The 24,171-nt window shown below is 40.4% G+C and overlaps 1 protein-coding gene across 6 annotated transcripts in view; it reads right to left on the reverse strand.

The window, feature by feature from the left end:
• The window catches only part of LOC115225468 (E3 ubiquitin-protein ligase RBBP6), a 121,910-nt gene that overhangs the window by 85,570 nt on the left and 12,169 nt on the right, over window positions 1-24,171 (reverse strand). For 4 of the 6 annotated variants that reach the window (XM_029796422.2, XM_036514129.1, XM_036514128.1 and 1 more), the window contains exons 1-2: window positions 18,947-19,249; window positions 14,457-16,589 (exon numbers count right to left, since the gene is read on the reverse strand). In XM_029796422.2, the coding sequence (XP_029652282.1) occupies window positions 14,457-14,625 (169 nt within the window). In that variant the 5' untranslated portion in view covers window positions 14,626-16,589; window positions 18,947-19,249. Of the gene's footprint in view, window positions 1-14,456; window positions 16,590-18,946; window positions 19,250-24,171 lie in introns of those variants that run through there. The other 2 variants (XM_036514127.1, XM_036514130.1) reach the window with 2 other exon arrangements.

Consider the following 24,171-nt stretch of genomic DNA (forward strand, 5'->3'; position numbering starts at 1 on the left):
GTCCAGTGGCACTGGCAACGACTCGCTCGAATGTTGTTTTTCACGTGCCACCGGCACAAATGCTAGTAAAGCGACGCTGGTAAAGATCGTGCTTTATTCTTTGTAAATCTAGTACTTATTCTATCGGTCTCTTTTGCCGAACTTTACAGGGACATAAACACACCAGCATCAGCTGTCAAGCAATGGTGGAGAGGACAAACACACATATATATACGACAGGCTTCTTTCAGTTTCCGTCTACCAAATCCACTCACAAGGCTTTGGCCGGCCCAAGGCTATAGTAGAAGACACTTGCCCAAGGTGCCACACAGTGGGACTGAACCCGAAACCATGTGGCTGGTAAGCAAGCTATTTACCACACAGCCACTCCTACCTTCTTTATTCTCTAAAATTAACTGAAACAAAGGCAGTGTATTTCAACAGAAACATGGTAACAAAAGGGTTAAAGTGATCTAGATTAAAACCTTCCATAAAAATTTCAATGAACAAATACACAAATGTAAAATATACAGGGGTGAAAGGATCTCAATTTCTTTGAACTAAATTTAAACCCAGGCAGTATGGGCTCCCAAAGGGATAACCAAATAATTATGCCAGGGAATGCAGAAGTAACAATAGTCATAATTATGTCAGCATATGGAGACATACGTAGGATGTTATTACATACAGATGTACCACATGCTGTGTGTCTGTATCTTATTAAATGCACACATGAACATGTATAATGGCATATATTTCGTGTTTGTATTACTAGGATAATGAACTTCTCAAGACACAATATACACAAACATCTCAAAAGTAAAGAGGCAACTCTTTATATACCCATGTGTGTGTGTATCATCATCATCGTTTAACGTCTGCTTTCCATGCTGGCATGGGTTGGATGGTTTGACTGAGGACTGGCGAGCCAGATGGCTGCACCAGGCTCCAGTCTTGATCTGGCAGAGTTTCTACAGCTGGATCCCTTCCTAACGCCAACCACTCCGAGGGTAACAATCTATCATAATTATATATATATCATTATACATCATCATCGTTTAACATCTACTTTCCATGCTGGCATGGGTTGGATGGTTTGACTGAGGACTGGCGAGCCAGATGGCTGCACCAGGCTCCAATCTTGATCTGGCAGAGTTTCTACAGCTGGATCCCCTTCCTAACGCCAACCACTCCGAGGGTAACAATCTATCATAATTATATATATATCATTATACATCATCATCGTTTAACATCTACTTTCCATGCTGGCATGGGTTGGATGGTTTGACTGAGGACTGGCGAGCCAGATGGCTGCACCAGGCTCCAATCTTGATCTGGCAGAGTTTCTACAGCTGGATCCCCTTCCTAACGCCAACCACTCCGAGGGTAACAATCTATCATAATTATATATATATCATTATACATCATCATCGTTTAACATCTACTTTCCATGCTGGCATGGGTTGGATGGTTTGACTGAGGACTGGCGAGCCAGATGGCTGCACCAGGCTCCAATCTTGATCTGGCAGAGTTTCTACAGCTGGATCCCCTTCCTAACGCCAACCACTCCGAGGGTAACAATCTATCATAATTATATATATATCATTATACATCATCATCGTTTAACATCTACTTTCCATGCTGGCATGGGTTGGACGGTTTGACTGAGGACTGGCAAACCAGATGGCTGCACCAGGCTCCAGTCTTGACCTGGCAGAGTTTCTACAGGTGGATGCCCTTCCTAACGCCAACCACTCCGAGAGTGTAGTGGGTGCTTTTACGTGCCACCGGCACAAGGGCCAGTCAGGCGGTACTGGCAACAACCTCGCTTGAATGGTGTTCTTTACATGAAACCTGCACAGGAGCCAGTCCAGTGGCACTAGCAACGACCTCGCTCGAATGTTGTTTTTCACGTGCCACCGGCACAAATGCTAGCAAGGCGACGCTGGTAAAGATCGTACTTGAATAGTGCTTTTTACATGCCACCGGCACAGGGGCCAATCAGCGGCCCTGGCAGTATGTATGTGTGGGTGTACACACAAACACACATTATGCACGTATATATATATATTATATGCTTGTGTTTGTATAAGTGTGTAGGAATAAATATATATCAGAGGATGTATAAAAGTGTGTGTGTGTGCGTGTGTGTGTGTGTCAATGACCTCTGCATATTCAAAGTTGTTTATTTAAAACAAAACAAATTCAATGAATGTCTTAATGCTTTCTGTGAGAATAAATGACACAGACAAGCAACTGCAGCTGCTTATACTACTACTACCATCACCACTCCTATCATACTAATGGTATGTTCTCTTGGGCTTTCAATTTCAGTTTTGACTAAAAGATGAACTTTCATACATTCTCTATACATAAATATTCATGCACACAAACACACACATACATAAATATATATATGTATATATATATATAATAAACCTATACATAAATAAATAACATGAAATACACGAAGGGACGAACAAAAAGACAAATGGGTCATTCAAAGCCTTCATTCTTCAGTCTGAAACTGATCCCTCATCGCAGATTTCGGCTGTTTAATTCTGAGATCCGCTCTGAATCAGCTAGCCACAGAAGGAAAGAATGCAACGCAACAGAGACGAACATGAAACGAAAAATCTTTTTTGGAGACAATAACGGTTAAAAACATGGATGACACAGGCGCCATGCAGATAAGCATATACACACACGTATCTATGTAGATAGATATATACACACACACACACATATCTATGTAGATAGATATATATATACACACACACGTATCTATGTAGATAGATATATATACACACACATATCTATGTAGATAGATATATATACACACATATCTATGTAGATAGATATATATACACACACGTATCTATGTAGATAGATATATATACACACACATATCTATGTAGATAGATATATATATACACACATATCTATGTAGATAGATATATATACACACACGTATCTATGTAGATAGATATATATACACACACATATCTATGTAGATAGATATATACACACACATCTATGTAGATAGATATATATACACACGTATCTATGTAGATAGATATATATACACACGTATCTATGTAGATAGATATATATATACACACACACACATATCTATGTAGATAGATATATATACACACACATATCTATGTAGATAGATATATATACACACACATATCTATGTAGATAGATATATATACACACACATATCTATGTAGATAGATATATATACACACACATATCTATGTAGATAGATATATATACACACACATATCTATGTAGATGATATATATATATATACACACACATATCTATGTAGATAGATATATATACACACACATATCTATGTAGATAGATATATATACACACACATATCTATGTAGATAGATATATATATATACATATACACATATCTATGTAGATAGATATATATATACATATACACACACATATCTATATAGATAGATATATATATATATATACATATACACACATATCTATATAGATAGATATATATATATACATACCTATACACTCACACACATATCTAGATAGATATATATATATACATATATACTCACACACATATCTAGATAGATATATATATATATATATATACTCACACATATCTATGTAGATAGATATATATACATATACACACATTTATATAGATACATATATATATATACATACATATACACACATATCTATATAGATATATATATACATACATATACACTCACAGACATATCTAGATAGATATATATATATATATATATATACATATACACACACACACATATCTATGTAGATATATACACACACATAAAACATGAACATATACAAATACACATGCATCTATGCAGACAAATATATACATGCACATATACAAACACACACACACACAGGGTGCAATAGGTAAACTGTCGCCATTTTATATTTTTAATTTTGTACATGTGCACTGTTTGGTTTTGATTTTACCGACTGCACAGTATAGTAGGATCAGTTGGGCACCATCTGTGAGAAAATCTGAGAAAATCAGCACCATCACGCAATTCATCCTGCCAGAAATTTGGAAACACACTGTACTGTACAAGTGTATGAAGGAGGTAGTGCTACCCTGGGTCAAGAGGGTGGTTGCCGAAAGACCAAATGCTAAAATGCTGATTTTTTACATGTCACCGGCACGGGTGATAGTCGGATGGCACTGGCATCAGTCATAACATTATATGTACTGTGTTTATTAAAACACAATACAGTAATACCTTGACATACAAGTTAATTCGTTCCCAGAGACCACTTGTAAAGTGAAAACTCAAAGAACAGCAATAATTTCCTTTAGTTATGAAAGCCTGTTGGGGTTCGACAATGACGTCAGTGACGCTGGAGGTCAGAGCAGAACCCAAAGGCGGATGTGCAGATGCAGCCATATTTTGGGCACGTAAAAGCAGAAGTAGGGTTGGGGATCCTCTCTTTTCAGGCTGGTCGCTTCTGGTCCAGGCTCTTGAGGCGCTTTTCCTCGAACAGCCTAACACCCTTTTGGACAGTTGGACACCAGGCACCACAGTCAGAAGCAAGCAATTCCCAGCCACGGGCTGAAATTCCACAGGGAAGTTTTCATGCTGCCCTTGTATTGCCTCAGTGGCCATCCAGTGTTTCTTGCTCCAGAAGCCAGCTCAGAGAAGAAGATCATCTTTGGCAGATGCGCGTTGTCCATTCAGACTACATGTCTGACCCACCGGAGCTGGGCCTTCATGATGAGGACTTCGATCCTGGGCATTTCGGCTCTGCTTAGCACCTCAGTGTTGGAGACTGTCCTCCCAGGAAATTCCCATGATTTGTCACAAGTAGCAGAGGTAGAACTGGTCAAGTACTCGCATTTGCCTCCTATACAGCGTCCATGTCCCACAGCCATAGAGCAGAGAGGTGATGATGACTGCCCTACAGACTACCAGCTTGGTGGAAAGTCTGTTGCCTCGTTTGGCCCACACACGTGTCCAATGCTTAGACCCCCATTGTCCAGGTGATGTTCAAAATGTTAATGATTGTGGCCCCACAGTGAAGTTATAGAATAATCTTCTAAAAAACCTTAGAAAGCATTTTAGTTTTTTCCCCACCTTTTTATTTTGTCTCAACCATTAGACTGCAGTCATGTTGGGGTAGAGCCTTCAGGAATTTTTAGTCAAATGAATTACTCTCTTTACTCTTTTTTACTTGTTTCTCTCAATTGGCTGTGGCCATACTGGAGCACCACCTTTAGTCGAGCAAATCGACCCCAGGACAGTCTTTGTAAGCCTAATATTTATTCTATCGGTCTCTTTTGCTGAACTGCTAAGTTACAGGGATGTAGACACACCAGCATCGGTTGTCAAGTGATGTTGGGGGAACAGACACAAACATACACACACACACACATTATATACACACACACACACAACCAGCTTCTTTCAGTTTCCGTCTACCAAATCCACTCACAAGGCTTTGGTCGGCCCGAGACTATAGTACAAGATACTTGTCCAAAGTGCCATGCAGTGGGACTGAACCCTGAACCATGTGGTTCATAAGCAAGCTACTTACCACACAGCCACTCCTACGCCAATTGACAATATTTTTCTTATGTCTGGGACTTATTCTATCAGTCTCTTTTGTACAACCACTAAGTTGAAACAGCAATTCCGGTCGTTGAGTGGTTGTAAGGGACAAACCGAAAGATATGCATGCGAACACACACAACTGGCCTGCTTTCATTTTCTGTCTATCGAATCCACTCGCAAGGCTTTGGCCAGACCAAAGCTATAGTAAAAGACACCTGTCCAAGTTTCCATGCAGTGGGGCTGAACCCAGAACCATGTGGCTGGGAAGCAAGCTTCTTACCACAGAGCTATGCCTCTGTGTGTGTGTGTGTGTGTGCGCGTGCGCCAATGGGCTTCTTTCGGTTCCATCTAACAAATTGACAAGACTTTGGTCAGCCCAAGACTATAGAAGACACTTGCCCAAGGATCCACACTATGGAATTGAACCCAGAAGTATGTGCCACAAGATTTCCAACATCTGAAGAGTATTTTGAAAATAGATAAAAAAATATTGGTATGTATGGTGCATGATTTATCTATTCTAAAAATATTTACTTACTCATTTAACTAATTATAGCTAATTTCTTTTTTAATTACATTTTCCTTAAAGACTTCACTGAAGCAAGTCAGTACATATCACACTCTTTTGCTTACCAACCACATGGTCCCAGGTTCAGTCCCACTGCATGGCACCTTGGGCAAGTGTTCAGTTTCCATCTCTCAAATCATTTTAACAACTTTCCTTTGAGCCAACCAAAGCCCTGTGAATGGATTCGGTAGACGGAAACTGTCCTTGTTTGTCCCCTCTGTTTAGCCCCTTGTGAGCAATAAAGAAATAAGAAACCAAGCCAAATCAGAGTGGAATCTGGTGCAGCTCTCCAATCTGCCAGCTCTGGTCAAACTGTCCAACCCATGCCAGCATGGAAAACAAACGTTAAATGATGATAATGGTATGTGTTTGCATGTACCCTTGGCATGCTATGATGGTTGTACATAAACTGGGCTGTACAGTTCCAGTCTTCTGTGAAAAATGTGTTTGGCCTTGGGGGAAATATTATTACCTTGCTTGGAAACAGGCAAATGTTAGCAACTGGAAGAGCGTCTGGTTGTAAAAGACCTACCTCAGCAAATTCAGTCTGATGTTAAAGGATGATGATAATAATGTGTGTGTGTTGTGTGTACCCTTGCCTTAGCATTTTCAGTTCCATGCTTACATTGTAAGCATGGAAAAGTGGTTGTTAAACAATGGTGAATGGGACAGACACTTTGTTTGTTTGAATCTCGACGAAAATTCACAACAGTGCCTCTTTCTGTGTGAGACATTGTTCTATGTAAATGATTGTCTTTATCATTGTTCATATCAACGCAATGAGATTACATTTGCGGGAACCTAACAGAAAAGACAGTGAAATTATATAAAATGTTTTACATCACATGTTCTAAACAATGTAGCTATAAAAAAAGCAGTGGTTTTATAAGTGACAAACTGTGAGCACATTTTATCATTTTTCTATTCTGCTTAGGAAATTTGTAAGTTTGATTTTTTTTTCTTTTCAAGTATCACCATTGTAGGTATTTTATACTGGTGAAACCAAATCAACTCGTAAATAAACGAAACCCTTGAATCAATCACTGTGCATGCATGCGCGCACATACACACACATCTATGTTTGAAGATAATCAAACCGAATTTTCATCATTTTGAGCCATTCACCCGATGAGTATTTCTACCAAATTTGATGAAAATCCATTCAGCCTGTTTCGAATAATTTTGTAAATACACAAAGACGAGCGACCACAATACCTCGCTTTTGCTTACGTGCGCAGAGTATTTACTGAAATTGCAAATAGCAGTTTTTTGCAATGTGACTAAAGGCCTCTCACTCAGAGTAAAAGGCAGACTAGAAGTAGTTGATAGCTTTCGTTACCTAGGTGACCAAGTCAGTAGCAGGGGTGGGTGCTCTGAAAGTGTAGCTGCTAGAGTAAGAATAGCCTGGGCAAAGTTCAGAGAGCTCTTACCTCTGCTGGTGACAAAGGGCCTCTCGCTCAGAGTAAAAGGCAGATTGTATGATGCATGTGTATGAACAGCCATGCTACATGGCAGTGAAACATGGGCTGTGACTGCTGAGGACATGCGTAAGCTCATGAGGAATGAGGCCAGTATGCTCCGATGGATGTGTAATGTCAACACTCGACAGAGTGTAAGTACCTCGAGAGAAAAGTTGGACGTAAGAAGCATCAGCTGCGGTGTGCAAGAGAGACGATTGTGCTGATATGGTCATGTGGCGACAATGGATGAAGATAGGTGTGTGAAAAAGTGCCAATCCCTAGCAGTTGAGGGAACCCGTGGAAGAGGCAGACCCAGGAAAACCTGGGACGAGGTGGTGAAGCACGACCTTCGAACTTTAGGCCTCACCGAGGCAATGACTAGTGACCGAGACCATTGGAAATATGCTGTGCTTGAGAAGACCCGGCAGGACAAGTGAGTCCGTACCGTGTCCCTTGCCAGGGATGTAACCAGCCCACTTATGCATGCCTTTCCTTCCTTGGACACACAAAGACCTGTTGAGGCAAGCGAAGTCGAAATCGAATTCGAAATTGAACCAATCCTATGACTGGCACCCGGCAGTTGCCAGGGTCGCTGGACTGACTCCTGTTCAGGTGGCAAGTGAAGAAACACCATTTTGACCCTGTGCTTGGGAAATCCATTGAGTCAACGACACCAACATCAAAAATCAATGGAAACTGCAATTGTCTGTGCTGGTGGCACGTAAAAAACACCATCCGAACGTGGCCGATGCCAGCGCTGCCTTGACTGGCTTCCGTGCCAGTTGCCACGTAAAACGCACCCAATACACTCTTGGAGTGGTTGGCGTTAGGAAGGGCATCCAGCTGTAGAAACACTGTCAGATCAGACTGGAGCCTGGTGCAGCCTTCTGGCTTCCCAGATCCCCGGTCGAACCGTCCAACCCATGCTAGCATGGAAAATGGACATTAAACGATGATGATGATCAGTAAATGTTTTACTTGCTGGTTCCCTTATTGGTGGTGATGTATTCTAGTCCAAACATGAGGCTGGGAGGTAAGTATGCACCAAAGACAAGGTCCTAAAAAGCTGAACTGCATCTGAGGCTCTAGCTGACCATTGCTGGGACAAATTTTTATCTCCCTCCAATATCAAGAAATGTTATCTTGGGACAAGTACTACAGTAACTGACCTATCGACTATACATTACAGATGATACACAGATGGATAGATTATATATCTTGTATCTTTCATCTGTTTGTCATTGGACTGCAGACAGGTTTAGTCAAATCTTCTGCAATATTTATATTTAAGAACTTTCACTAAACCAAGTTATGGGGATGTAAACAAACTAACACCAGTTGTCAAGTGGTGGTGAAGGACAAACACAAATACATGATGGGCTTCTTTCAGTTTCCATCTATCAAATCTGCCCACAAGGCTTTGGTTGTCCCAGGGCTATAGAAGATACTTAGCCAAGGTGCCATGCAGTGGGACTGAACCCAGAACCATGTGGCTAACAAATACACTTCTTACTACACAGCCATAAACATTGCATATAAGAATATATATATATATATACACACACATAGCTACACTATATATATAGATAGATAGACAGATGGATAGTGTATATGAACACAGAAGGATAAAAGCTGAAAAGCTTAAATTTTTCTATAATTCATGTTTTAATTGTTCTGGACATCTGTCTCAAAGGAATAAAAACGTATTTAAAAATACATACTGGGCATAATTCTTTAGGAGAAACACAGGTGTGACACAGACACCCTAGTATTATTACATAGCACCAGATGGCCCCATGCTGTCAAAAATGGCTGATTGTAGTATTTTATATATAAGGTACTTAATCATAGATACAAATATTCATATGCCTCCTTCGTACATGCAGAGTTGAAACGCTGTTTGATTTTTCTTTTCAGTGTTTAATGTTCACCATCCCACTTCCATTGCAATCATACACACACTCATGCAGAGTTGAAACGCTGTTTGATTTTTTTTCAATGTAGGCGTAGGAGTGGCTGTGTGGTAAGTAACTTGCTTACGAACTACATTGTTCCGAGTTCAGTCCCACTGCGTGGCACCTCAGGCAACTGTCTTCTACTATAGCCTCGGGCTGACCAAAGCCTTGTGAGTGGATTTGGCAGACGGAAACTGAAAGCAGCCTCGTATATATGTATATGTGTGCATATGTTTGTGTGTCTGTGTTTTTCCCCCCAACATCGCTTGACAACCGATGCTGGCGTGTTTACGTCCCTGTGACTTAGCGGTTCAGCAAAAGAGACCGATAGAATAAGTTCTAGGCTTACAAAGAATAAGTCCTGGGGTCGATTTGCTCGACTAAAGGCAGTGCTCCAGCATGGCCACAGTCAAATGACTGAAACAAGTAAAAGAGTAGAACTTCCATCATCCCTTCCTTCCTTATTCATCCATCACCCCTTCCTTTCTCATGCTGGCAGGGGATGGATGGCTTGGCAGAAGACTCGCAAGACAGGGAGCTGCACCAAACTCCCATCTGATCTGGTGAGGTTTCTACAGCTGGATGCCCTTCCTAACGCCAACCACTGAGAGTGTAGTGGGTGCTGTTTTTACTTGCCACCAGCATGGGAGCCTGTCAGGCGGCACTGACATCGACCATGCTCGAATGGTGCTTTTTATGTGCCACCTTTTGTCCTGAACTGCACTGCATTTGTTTCAAAACTTTGAAAATAAAGAATTTGGTAAAACATCTGTGGAGGGAACACCCAGGAAGATATGGAACAAGGTGGTGAAGAATGATCTTCAAACGTTGGACCTCATGGTGGCAATGACAAGTGATCGAGACATTTGGCCATTCCTTCGATATAGCTCAACAAGGTCGAAACATTTCACTTTGGGTAATTCCGTGGGTTGTGGAGTATAGATATAACGAAATTATGCCAGCAATGCCTCATTTTAACCCTTTAGCATTTAAACTGATCATATCAGGCCCAAATCTTCTACCTGTTTTATATTCAAATTGGCCAGATCTGGCATCTTGCACCTACCATACAATGTAATTCTGAAAATAAAGTCACACTATCAAAATTCCAAAGCTATGAGATAATGCATGATTAATTCAAAACAATGTGAATACAAAAGCATTGCATTTGGCAAATTAATCTGAACACTAAAGGGTTAAACTTGAAGAAAAAGAAGCCTTGCACATTTGTTCTTGGCTGTTTCATGTGTGTATGAAAAATCTGTAAATTTCCAAGCAGAAAACAGAATCAAACTGTCATTTGCTTCCACGGAAATACCCGAAGCAAAGTGCTGCCAGCCTCGCCTGGCCCCCGTGCCGGTGACACGTAAAAGCACCATCCGTTTCATGGCCGTTTGCCAGCCTCGCCTGACCCCGTGCCGGTGACACATAAAAGCACCATCCGTTCGTGGCCGTTTGCCAGCTGCGGGTGGCACATAAAAAGCACCCACTACACTCACGGAGTGGTTGGCGTTAGGAAGGGCATCCAGCCGTAGATACACTGCCAGATCTGACTGGGCCTGATGAAGCCTTCCAGCTTCACAGACCCCAGTTGAACCATCCAACCCATGCTAGCATGGAGAACAGACGCTAAATGATGATGATGAGTTATATCAAAAGAATGCCGACATTTCATGATATGCCATGCTTGAGAAGACCTCTCAAGCCAAGTGAAATTGTTGTGGCAGGTGCCAGTGTTATGTAAAAAGCACCCATTACACTCTTAGAATGGTTGCCAATGCAAGAAGACACACACACACACCAACTCCACTCACAAAGCGTCGATCAGCCCAGGGCTATAGTAGAAAGCCCGTAACCCTTTTGTTACCATATTTCTGCTGGGACGCTCTGTGTTTTTCTCTCGGTTAATTTTAAATATAACTCTCGCTCTCTCTTTTACTCTTTTACTTGTTTCAGTCATTTGACTGTGGCCATGCTGGAGCACCGCCTTTAGTCGAGCAAATCTCTTTTGCCAAACCGCTAAGTTATGGGGACGGAAACACACCAGCATCAGTTGTCAAGCGATGTTGGGAGGGCAAACACAGACACACAAACATATACACACACATACATACATATATATATACGACGGGGCTTCTTTTAGTTTCCGTCTACCAAATCCACTCACAAGGCTTTGGTTGGCCCGAGGCTATAGTAGAAGACACTTGCCCAAGTGGTTGCAAAACATATGCCTAAAGCAAAATTTTTTCAGAGGCCCTTAAAATGGCAAAGGTAAAGAAATACGCACATCCAGTGTTTCGGGTTACGCCGAAAATGGGTGGGGTGCGTACTCTTTACTTCCACCTTAGCCCTCCCCCTAAAATACTCTCTCTTTTACTCTTTTGTTTCAGTCATTTGACTGCGGCCATGCTGGAGCACTCCCTTCAATCGAGCAACTCGACCCCGGGACTTATTCTTTTGAAAGCCCAGTACTTATTCTATCGGTCTCTTTTGCCGAACCGCTAAGTAACGGGGACATAAACACACCAGCATCGGTTGTCAATCAATGCTAAGGGGACAAACACAGACACACAAACACGCATATATATACAACAGGCTTCTTTCAGTTTCCGTCAACCAAATCCACCCACAAGGCTTTGGTTGGCCCAAAGCTATAGTAGAAGACACTTGCCCAAGTTCCATGCAGTGGGACTGAACCCGGAATCATGTGGTTGGTAAACAAGCTACTTACCACACAGCCACTCCTGCGCCTATTGTAGATCCTTAATTTACTATTTTGTCGCATGAACCCCAAAAAATCTGAGGTGAACTCTTGGGGGCCACATGGACACTGATTGAGAACCACTGCTCTAGATTAATACCAAAGTAACGCCGGCGAAAGTAAAGAATACGTAGACCCGTTTCTAGGGTTCTCGACAAAAATTTAAGGTGCTGCCTCAGCATGGCCACAGTCCAACGACTCGAACAAACACGAGAGACAAAAAAAAAAAAAACAGGAGTGGCTGTGTGGTAAGTAGCTTGCTAACCAACCACATGGTTCCAGGTTCAGTCCCACTGCGTGGCATCTTGGGCAAGTGTCTTCTGCCATAGCCCCGGGCCGACCAATGCCTTGTGAGTGGATTTGGTAGACGGAAACTGAAAGAAGCCTGTCGTATATATGTATATATGTATATATATATATATATATGTATGTGTGTGTGTGTTTGTCCCCCTAGCATTGCTTGACAACCGATGCTGGTGTGTTTACGTCCCCGTCACTTAGCAGTTCGGCAAAAGAGACCGATAGAATAAGTACTGGGCTTACAAAGAATAAGTCCCGGGGTCGATTTGCTCGACCAAAGGCGGTGCTCCAGCATGGCCGCAGTCAAATGACTGAAACAAGTAGAAGAGTAAAGAGTAAGAAGAAAGCATGAGCCTGGTAATTTTATTTCCGTTTCAAATCCGACACTAAACTAGGACATAAGCCAACTAGGACATAAGCCAACAAGGAGTGGCCAGTCACGAGATTACAATGACAATAGCTGAAACCAATTTGATGTTACACAGGGACTTAATAAACAAGCCATCATCAATTGTCAAGAGATGGGAAACAAATACACACAACCATATATATATATATAGAGTCGATAAATTAAGTACCAGTTACGCACTGGGGTCGATGTAATCGACTTAATCCGTTTGTCTGTCCTTGTTTGTCCCTTCTGTGTTTAGCCCCTTGTGGGTAGTAAAGAAATACATATATATATATAGAGAGAGAGAGATACTACATACATATAGGTATATACACACACATGCGTAAATATACGTACATAATATATTTACACTGAAACGAAAAGCATTTCGTTTCGCGCTCCCGTTTCGGGTTTTATATGTAATTCCATGCGAACCGTTTAGGCGTGTTAGAAAAATGAAAAAAAACCCAACGTGTTTTCCATTGTATTCCGCTATTCTGGTTTGTTCGTAATTTTTGAACAGTATCGTACAACGTATGTGGTCCCCAATGAGGGGATTGGGGCGAGGATTAGAGTGGGGGGACATAAAATAAACGAAGTTCATTAGATCCTTTTTAAGACAAAAATTCAATCTTAATTGATAAATTACATGTCATGGCAATACAATAATGCATACATTAACTGCTTAATTGAAAAACGTTTAAAGTCCATCTGTTGTATTAAACGGTCCAGATGGGGGATAAAAACAACGAACCCTTACTTCCCTTAATTTTTTTTTTATTATACACGGAAATTGAAATTTTGAAGTTGCGATTTTTGAAATTTTTTTTTCAGAATCGGAATCTCCATAGCCTAAAACGTGGGATTCCGTAAAAAAATTTAAAATTAGGTGGGTAAAGGGTTCCGTTTACATATCCTCTATCTGGACCCGTTAGCGGGTTAGTTTTAGGGTTACGTAGATACGTCGAGACCTCTGTATTTAAAAAGAGTACCTATATACATATAAACACATGTAATTTTTACACGTTGGGAACAGTACAGGAAAATACAAAGGTGGGGTTAGACAGGAGTGTAAAAAAATTATTTTTTTAAATTAGAAAAATAAAAATTTTAACAAAGAATAATTCCCCAATAATTATTTATTTTATTGGCCACACGGGCCCAAGACGAAGGGCAATATCAAAGAACGAATTTACAACGCACAAAACATATGGGGTTAACATCGATCAAAGTGACACAATAATAATAATTTCAAATTTTGCCACAAGTCCAGCAAAGTCGGGACACGAGATAAATCAATTACACTGACCCCAGCGTTAAACTGGTTACTTATTTCATCGACCCCCGAAACGACGAAGGGCAAAGTCGACCTCGGCGGAATTTGAACTCAGAACGTTTAGACGGACGTAATAATAAATTGGTGTACTTACGTTGGTTGCTTTGGGCGTTGGTGATCTGTAGATCGAACTCCACTGACTTGCCCAGCTTCTTCTGTTGGATAATGGCCTTCTTGAGATCGGCCAGGGATATGTGCAGCCCGTCAAAGGTGACGGTGTCATAATTGAGGCAGCTCTTGAATTTGTAGTGAACAGAAGACATGGCTCAGCTTAGCCTGGCTCTGTTCCAGGTATCGGCTGGTCGGCGGCTAGGGGCCACGTGTTACCCCTTACCGGCACACACCAACCAATCAAACCAGGCCAAACCAAACCGATTGGCCACTTCTGTCCGTTTCTTTTTTCTTTTTTTTTTATCTTCCTTCTTCACTCAGGTGGTAGCGAGGACGACGAGTCGGTTATTTTTCCGTCAGGGATGAAGATGGGTTACAAAAGGGCCGACGAAGCAGGGGTAAGGGAGAAACGAAGAAGGGCTTTTATTTGCTCTTCCCTCGACCTTTGAACTTTCAATTCAGTTATAGTGGATGGTGTTACTACTGCTTCTGATGAACAAAACAATGGTTGGTCTGGATGTGGTTTGTATGGTGTATACCAAACAGGATTTTAGTTGTACTAACAGCAACAATAATAATAATAGTCCTTGCTGTTGAAGTTTATGGTGATCATCCGCAAGCTGGTTAATAAATATGCTCTGGAGAGGTAGTAGTAGTAGTAATAGTAGGAGCGATGGTGATGATGGTGGTGTTGCTTAAATACCTGCTTAACACAAAAAAAAACCCAACCACTCGGGAGTGGTCAACATTAAGGCAAAGAGTGCTTTATTCCCCACCGAAAACAAAAACAGGTTGGTTGGTTGGTTGGTTTGGCGGCTCGGTCTTGGCCCTGGAGCAGCAACAGCTGTGATGGATGGTGAGGTAGGTAGGTAGGTAGGTCGGTCGGTGCTGTCACTAGGGTGGCGGAGAACCGTGTGACGTAGATCTATATATATATATATATCTTCTATCAGCTGACGAACGTGCTTAGCCTTGAAGCTGGTCCGATGCGATGTTGAAATGACTCTGCGGTGGTGGTCGTGGTGGTGTTGTCGCGTTACGCAATATCCGGTAGTGGAGGATCCGGGAAGCACAACGTAAAACAGCAGCAGCGATCTTTACAGTTGACAAAAGTGACACCCACCACCGACAGTAGAGCGGACCGACGCTTGCAGTGAGTGGTATTGCTGTTGGACAAAACAGCGATCTTACTCCGTCCTCGGAGCAGCTGGCCGATGCTGCAGTGGTATTGCAGTTGAGAAGCAGCGTTGTACTCCCTCCTCGCAGCAGTAGTAGTAGGACCGAAGCTGCGAAGCTGAATTGTTTTAAAGCAGTTGGAACAAACGGACGTCTGAGGCTCAACGAACGGTGCTTATAGCAGTAGAGAAACAGCAGAGCGGAAGTAGGGGGCAGCAGCAGGAAAGCAGTAGGAGTTACAAATCCATGATTCTTTGTGTGAAGAAGGCGGGGGGGGGGGAGGAAAGACAGTTAGGTTTTCAAGTTTGAAGTAGATATAGGGAGAGTGGGGGGAGACCGTTAGGGTCGTTTATGAGATCTGGCCCTTGTAAAGGGCGTATATATTATATGTAGGTGTATGTGTGTGCGTGTAAATGTCTATATATATTGTATATATATATATATATATTTATATATATATATATATTAAATGTGTCTTAATTGTCTCAGTTTATGTATGTATGTGTGTGAGAAACACACACACAAGCGTGTGTCTGTATATTTGTATGGGATATGTGTGTGTGTGTGAATGTGTAATGTATGCTGTGACCTTGTGTGAACGCTTGGGTTACAAGTTCGATCGCAAAGTTCGCCGAGTCTTAAGTCACAAATTGTATCATTTTACACTACAATATCACGTGGAGTGCAATTCATATATATACATATATATATATATATGAAATTATGGTAGTTAGTGGTGTTGGGATTTTTTTTTTTTAATTTTTCAAGGGGGTGAAAATGTGTGTATATATATATATATATATATATATTTATATATATATATATCCAGGCAGGGAAATCAAGACATCAACCGGTGCTTTTAGTCAGCCTTTGTTTCCAGATGGTGGTGATCAGCAAAAACGGGAAATTTAAATATCCTTTAAATGGGTAATGGAGAAATCTGGAAAGAAAAAAATACAATACATTTATATACATATATAAATGTATATAATACATATATACATGTATAAATATATATTGAACATGTATATTATATAAACATACGCAATGTTTTATATAGAAATGTAATATACATACATTTCCTATGCTATATATTTAAGACATAGTAATTAGTGTTAAATGTATATATATATTATTCAAAGGAATTCCAACAATATATAAGTATATAATACATATATACATGTATAAATATATATTGAACATGTATATTATATAAACATACGTAATGTTTTATAAATAAATGTAATATACATACATTGCCTATGCTATATATTTAAGACATAGTACTTAGTGTTAAATGTATGTATGTATATATATATATATATATTAATATTATTCAAAGGAATTCCAACAGTTTTTTGTTTTATTTATATTCTTTATAATATTAATGTAGAATCTAGAATATATAGTATAAATAGTATATATATGGTTAAATGAAATGAAATATTGATTGCCTTATTCAATAGATGAAATATTGAATATCAAATATTAAGGGACTAATATACTTTCTTGCATTTAAGCAGTTTTCAAGGTCCCAGGTTGTGACAGGAATGTTTCAATATATATATATATATATTAAGGGACTTGTATACTTCTTGCATTAAAGCAGTCTTCAAGGTCCCAGGTTGTGACAGGAATGTCTCTCTCTCTCTCTATATATATATATATATATATACACACACACATACAGTAATTGCAGGTATAAATTTATTATGTATATATATGTGTTGTGCGTGTGTAGGAATATATCTATAAAGAAATCTGCTTATTAATTAGTATCAATGATAATGTAAAGTGTGTGTGTGTATGTGTGGTTTTATGGTTACACAATATATGCCTAGTTTTTTTCACAAACAGCAACAAATGTATAATGTATATACAATTTATGTGAAAATTATATACACAATATATTATTGTAATCAACCTACAAGAAATATAATACTTGTATGTATATAATACTATAACTACACAGGTACAAAGTAATATATGCATGGATTGTATATACATATATATATACACACTATGTAATGAAGTAGGTATACATTAGCTTATATACACGTAGACACTGCCATAGAAATATATAATAGATTAGATATGGATTATATACACTGTGTATATAAACAGGTTAGGCATAACGAATAGAATAGAACAGTGTGTATACTTTAATGTGTGACCTATGTATATATACAGACTTTATATGTATAGGTACATAGACTGTATGTATGTATGTGTGTGTGTGTGTGTGTGTGTGTGTGTGTGTGTGTGTGTGTGTGTATATATATACACATACTTTTATATATTTAATTTATACATTTAACATATACATTATATACACACACACGTTTATACATTTAATATATACATTTTTGTACATTTAACATATACACATACACTATATATATATATATATGCACATATGCATAAACATATTCCAATATAAATAAGCTCATACATGCATATATATATATATATACACACACATAAATAAATATACATACACAAACATATGTACACATATATATATATATACATACTACACACACATATATACACATATATATATACATACATACTACACACACATATATACACATATATATATACATACACACATATATACATACACACATATACACATACACACATATACACACTACACATATATATATATACACACACACACATATACATATACACACAAATACATACATATACACACACACATACATACATATACACACACACATACATACATATACACACACACATACATACATATACACACACACATACATATACACACATACATACATATACACACACACATATATACATACACACATATATACATACACACATATATACATACACACATATATACATACACACACACACATATATACATACACACACACACATATATACATACACACACACACATACGTATATATACACACACACATATATATACATATACATGTTCATACATATATTATGAGACATATGTTTAAAAGAGACACCAGACACAGACACGGATACCAGACAGAGACAGAGAGAGAACAAGAAGAAGACAAAGACGGACTTTGATAGGCAAACTCTCCACCACCGACACAAAATATAGAAATCCTGTTTCGATGGACGACGACGAACAATAAAGACTCAAAACCCAGCATTTTGTTAAAACCCCGACACAAAAACTTCAAATATATTAACAATGAGGGGTTATTACAGACGGATATTAACAGAAAATAATCGTAAAACACTCATAAATAGAAGCACAACAAGATGAAATATTACCCGGATATATTTGATAGTCAAAACAGCTTTTTTCTTTGAAGTGTGTATATGGCCACCGAAAAGAGAGACAGGGTGAGGAGTATCTATAAAAATATATATTTTGTGGTGTTTTTAAAGGCAAGGGGATTGAAAATAAAGGTTAACACAGATAAAGTAAAGGTTTCCGCTTGTAATGGTAATCCTTTGACGTGTTAAAGCTGCAGATTTAATGGTAGATGGCAGAGAGATTGGAATGACGGGCGCCAATGGCGCAGCTACATCTCCCCGACACTATCGCTTGTCTGCATACTTTGTTAGCGGAGCGGCGGCGGGCGCCGGCCTTTATATACGACTGCACCACGTGACGGAAACGTCACGTCGACAGCAACGTTTTGAGAACTTGCATCCTGAGGTTTGTCTCAGAAGTACGTTGTTCTTGGACTTCTACCAGAATAATTTCTGTTTCTTTTTTCCTTTTACCGTTTTACTTGCTTCAGGCATTAGGCTGCCGTCATGCTGGGGCACCGCCCTGAACATTCTTTTCTTTTAGTCAAACAAACGAATCAACTTGCAGTACACTTTTGTTAGTTGGCTTCCTTTGGCCGATTTGCTAAGGCCCGGGGACGTAAACAAACCAATGTCGGTTGTGGGGGTTAGACACAAAGACACACACACACACATATATATATATATATACAGGGTGCACCAGAAAGGTTGCCTCGATTTCAAAGGTTAATAAAAAACAAAGGAGTGGCTGTGTGGTAAGTAGCTTGCTTACCAACCACATGGTTCTGGGTTCAGTCCCACTGAATGGCACCTTGGGCAGGTGTCTTCTACTATAACCTCGGGCAGACCAAAGCCTTATGAGTGGATTTGGTAGACGGAAACTAAAAGAAGCCTGTTGTATATATATATATATATATATGCGTGTGTGTGTCTGTGTTTGTCCTCCCAACATCGCTTGACAACGGATGCTGGTGTGTTTACGTCCCCCGTTACTTAGCGGTTCGGCAAAAGAGACCGATAGAATAAGTACTGGGCTTACAAAGAATAAGTCCTGGGGTCGATTTGCTCGACTAAAGGCGGTGCTCCAGCATGGCCGCAGTCAAATGACTGAAACAAGTAAAAGAGTAAAGAGTACCTGAAGATACAAGCAAAAAAGATGCTCTCCACTCCAGGGTACTACCTCAAACAGGAAAAAAATTGGCACTTCATGACCTTCATAGAAATACAAAGTATTTTTATATGTTTGTTTTGGAAAGACTTCCGCCCGTCCCCCCACCCGTTTTCTCCCAAATTTGTTTATTTTTGTAAAAATTTTTTGCCAAAATTCCCCGTTTTTGGATAAGGAGGTTCTGGAAAATTACCCAAAATTGGCATTGTGAAATTCCCCCCTTCCCCCCCAACTTCTTCAATTTTGACTTTTTTCCCTAACACTAACCCTAAAAACCTAACCCTAACCCTAAAACTGTAACCCTAAACTTAAAAACCTAGTGAAATAAATCCACTAATTACAAAAATCGATATATTATATTTTTAAATATCTCAGAGAGATATAAGCAGTAGTGGTATGATAGAATAGTTGTATACTGTCAACTTAATGAGACAGTCCCATGAAGGGAATCACACCACTGCTATTTAGCCCTAGGAAGCATCAACGCTTCCTGTCGGCCTTGACACATTTCCTGTGGTTTAGCTGGGTGGAAGTGTTTATCTCCCCCTTGTAAACATAAGGACACAGGAAATGTGTCAAGGCCGACAGGAAGCGTTGTTGCTTCCTAGGGCTAAATAGCAGTAGTATGATTCCCTTCATGGGACTGTAACATTAAGTTGACAGTATACAACTACTTTATCGTACCACTACTGCTCATATCTCTCTGAGATATTTAGAAATGTAATACTTATATATATATATATCTTTTTCTTTTCTTTTTTATTTGTTTCAGTCATTTGACTGCGGCCATGCTGGAGCACCGCCTTTAATCGAGCAACTCGACCCCGGGACTTATTCTTTTGTAAGCCAAGTACTTATTCTATCGGCCTCTTTTGCTGAACTGCTTTGTAACGGGGACATAAACACACCAGCATCGGTTGTCAAGCAATGCTAGGGGGACAGACACAAACACACACATGCATATATATATATATATATACATATATACGACGGGCTTCTTTTCAGTTTCCATCTACCAAATCCACTCACAAGGCTTTGGTCGGCCCGAGGCTATAGTAGAAGACACTTGCCCAAGGCGCCACGCAGTGGGACTGAACCCGGAACCATATATTTCTGTGTGAGTTAGAGGTTGAGAAACCAACTAAGGGATAATACCTATCCAATATACTGCTGGTAGTAGTGTACCCATTTATTCATATCCAAGTGCTAGTTATTGCATGGCAATCTCGTAATTGAGTATTATATATGGGCAGGGGTAAAAGAGCGATTTACCCATGATTTATACGGCAAGTAAGAAAAGGGTGAGAATATAAAATCGACAGACATCAGCCGGTATACATTCATTTATGTCTATTTATTCAATTGTACTCAATGAATACACACTCATGCGTGAATGGTATAGATTAATGAGTGGGAAAAAAGCTGGTAATTGCATAGACAAGGTGTGAACACATACAAGTGTATAGAAATAAATGACCAAAAATTTAGATGGGTGAGCAGGTATTTTTGCTCATTGTATGTATTCACACCCTTGTCTATGCAGTTACCAGATTTTTCCCCTCGTTAATCTATATCGCTCATGCATGTGTGTGTATTTATCCAATACATTTGAATAAATAGACATAATTCAATACTTACTGGTTGATGTCTGTCAATTTTATATCCTCTCTGTTTTTTTACTTGCTGTACATATATGTGTGTGTGTGTAGAGGCGCAATGGCTCAGTAGTTAGGGCAGCGGACTCGCGGTTTCGATTCCCAGACCAGACGTTGTGTGTGTTTATTGAGCGAAAACACCTAAGGCTCCACGCGGCTCCAGCAGGGGGTGGTAGCGACCCCTGTTGTACTCTTTCGCCCCAACTTTCTCTCGCTCTTTCTTCCTGTTTCTTGAGTAACGCTGCGATGGACTGGCATCCCGTCCAGCTGGGGATAACACATATGCCACAGAAACCAGGCACATGAGCCTGGTTAGGCTTGAAACGGGCGCATAAATAAGTAATATATATATAAATATGATATATATCATCATTCTCATCATCATCGTTTAATGTCCGCTTTCCATGCTGGCATGGGTTGGACGGCTTGAATGTAGACTGGCGAGCCAGATGGCTGCACGAGGCTCCAATCTGATCTGGCAGAGTTTCTACAGCTGGTGCTTTTCTTAATGCCAACCACTCCGAGAGTGTAGTGGGTGCTTTTATGTGTCACCGGCAAGAGGGCCAGTCAGGTGGTCCTGGCAATGGCCATGCTCAAATGGTGTTTTTTATGTGCCACCTGCACAGGAGCCAGTCCAACGGCACTGGCAATGACCTTGCTCGAATGTTGCCTTTCACATGCCACTGGCTCAAGTGCCAGTAAGGCGACGCTGCTAATGATCACACTTGAGTGCTGCTTTTTACATGCCACCAGCACAGGAGCCAGTCAACGACCCTGGCAATGATCACGCTTAGATGGTGCTCTTAGCACTCCACTAGCACAGATGCCAGTCAAGCGGTGCTGTCATTGAATTTGATTTCGATTTCACTTGCCTCAACAGGTCTTCGCAAGCAGAGTTTAGAGTACAATGAAGGAAAGGTATGCACAAATGGGCTGGTTATACCCCTGGCATAGGCCACGAGGTTATGGTCTTACTTGGCTTGCCGGGTCTTCTCAAGCACTGCATATTTCCAAAGGTCCCAGTCACTAGTCATTTCCTTGGTGAGGCCCAATGTTCGAAGGTCATGCTTCACCACCTCATCCCAGGTCTTCCTGGTTCTACTTCTTCCATAGGTTCCCTCAACCACTAGGGTGTGACACTTTTTCACACAGCTATCCTCATCCATTCTCGCTACATGTCCATATAAGCGCAGTCGTCTCTCTTGCCCACCATATCTGATGATTCTTAGGTCCAACTTTTCTCTCGAGATACTTACACTCTGTCGAGTATACACACTGACATTACACATCCATCGGAGCATACTGGCTTCATTCCTTGTAAATTTATGCATGTCCTCAGCAGTCACAGCCCATGTTTCACTGCCATGTAGCATGGCTGTTCGTACACATGCGTCATACAATCTGCCTTTTACTCTGAGTGAGAGGCCCTTTGTCACCAGCAGAGGTAAGAGCTCTCTGAACTTTGCCCAGGCTATTCTTACTCTAGCAGCTACACTTTCAGAGCACCCACCCCTGCTACTGACTTGGTCACCTAGGTAACGAAAGCTATCAACTACTTCTAGTTTTTCTCCCTGGAACATGGTAGAAGTTGGTCTCTGCATATTTTCAGAGTTTATTGCTCCTGAGCATCTGCCACATACAAAAACTATCTTCCCAGTTAGCTTTCCTTTGATATTGCTGCACTCCTTATGTGCCCATAGATTACACTGGGTACATCTTATAGAGTTTCTACCTACACCTTTTCTACAGATCGAGCAGGGCCATCTACCTGAAGGGATTTGTGGTTTGTCTGCCTTCCTACTTATTAGGACTTTGGTTTTAGCTAGGTTGACTCTAAGGCCCTTCAATTTTAATCTTTGCTTCCACACCTGAAAATTCTCTAGTTCTGATAGTGACTCAGCAATTAAAGCAAGGTCATCAGCATAGAGGAGCTCCCAGGGGTATCCTGTCTTGAATTCCTCCATTATTGCCTGGAGGACTATGATAAATAGGAGGGGGCTGAGGACTGAACCTTGGTGGACCCCTACCTCTACCCTGAATTCTTCACCGTACTCATTGCCAACCCTCACCTTTCTGACAGCGTCCATGTACATGGCTTGCACGGCTCTCACTAACCATTCATCTATCCCTAGTTTCCTCATTGACCACCAGATAAGGGATCGGGGGCCCTGTCAAAGGCTTTCTCCATGTCAACAAAAGCCAGGTACAGGGGCTTATCTTTGGCTAGGTATTTCTCCTGCAGCTGTCTTACTAGAAATATAGCATCAGTGGTGGTTTTCCCTGGCACGAAACCGAACTGGGTCTCATCCAAACTGACTCTCTCCCTAATTAGTTGGGCTATGACCCTCTCCATGATCTTCATTACCTGATCCAACAGCTTGATACCTCTGTAATTATTTGTATCTAAAGCATCACCT

This window comes from Octopus sinensis, linkage group LG27 (genome assembly GCF_006345805.1).
Source record: "Octopus sinensis linkage group LG27, ASM634580v1, whole genome shotgun sequence".
Classification (NCBI taxonomy): domain Eukaryota; kingdom Metazoa; phylum Mollusca; class Cephalopoda; order Octopoda; family Octopodidae; genus Octopus; species Octopus sinensis.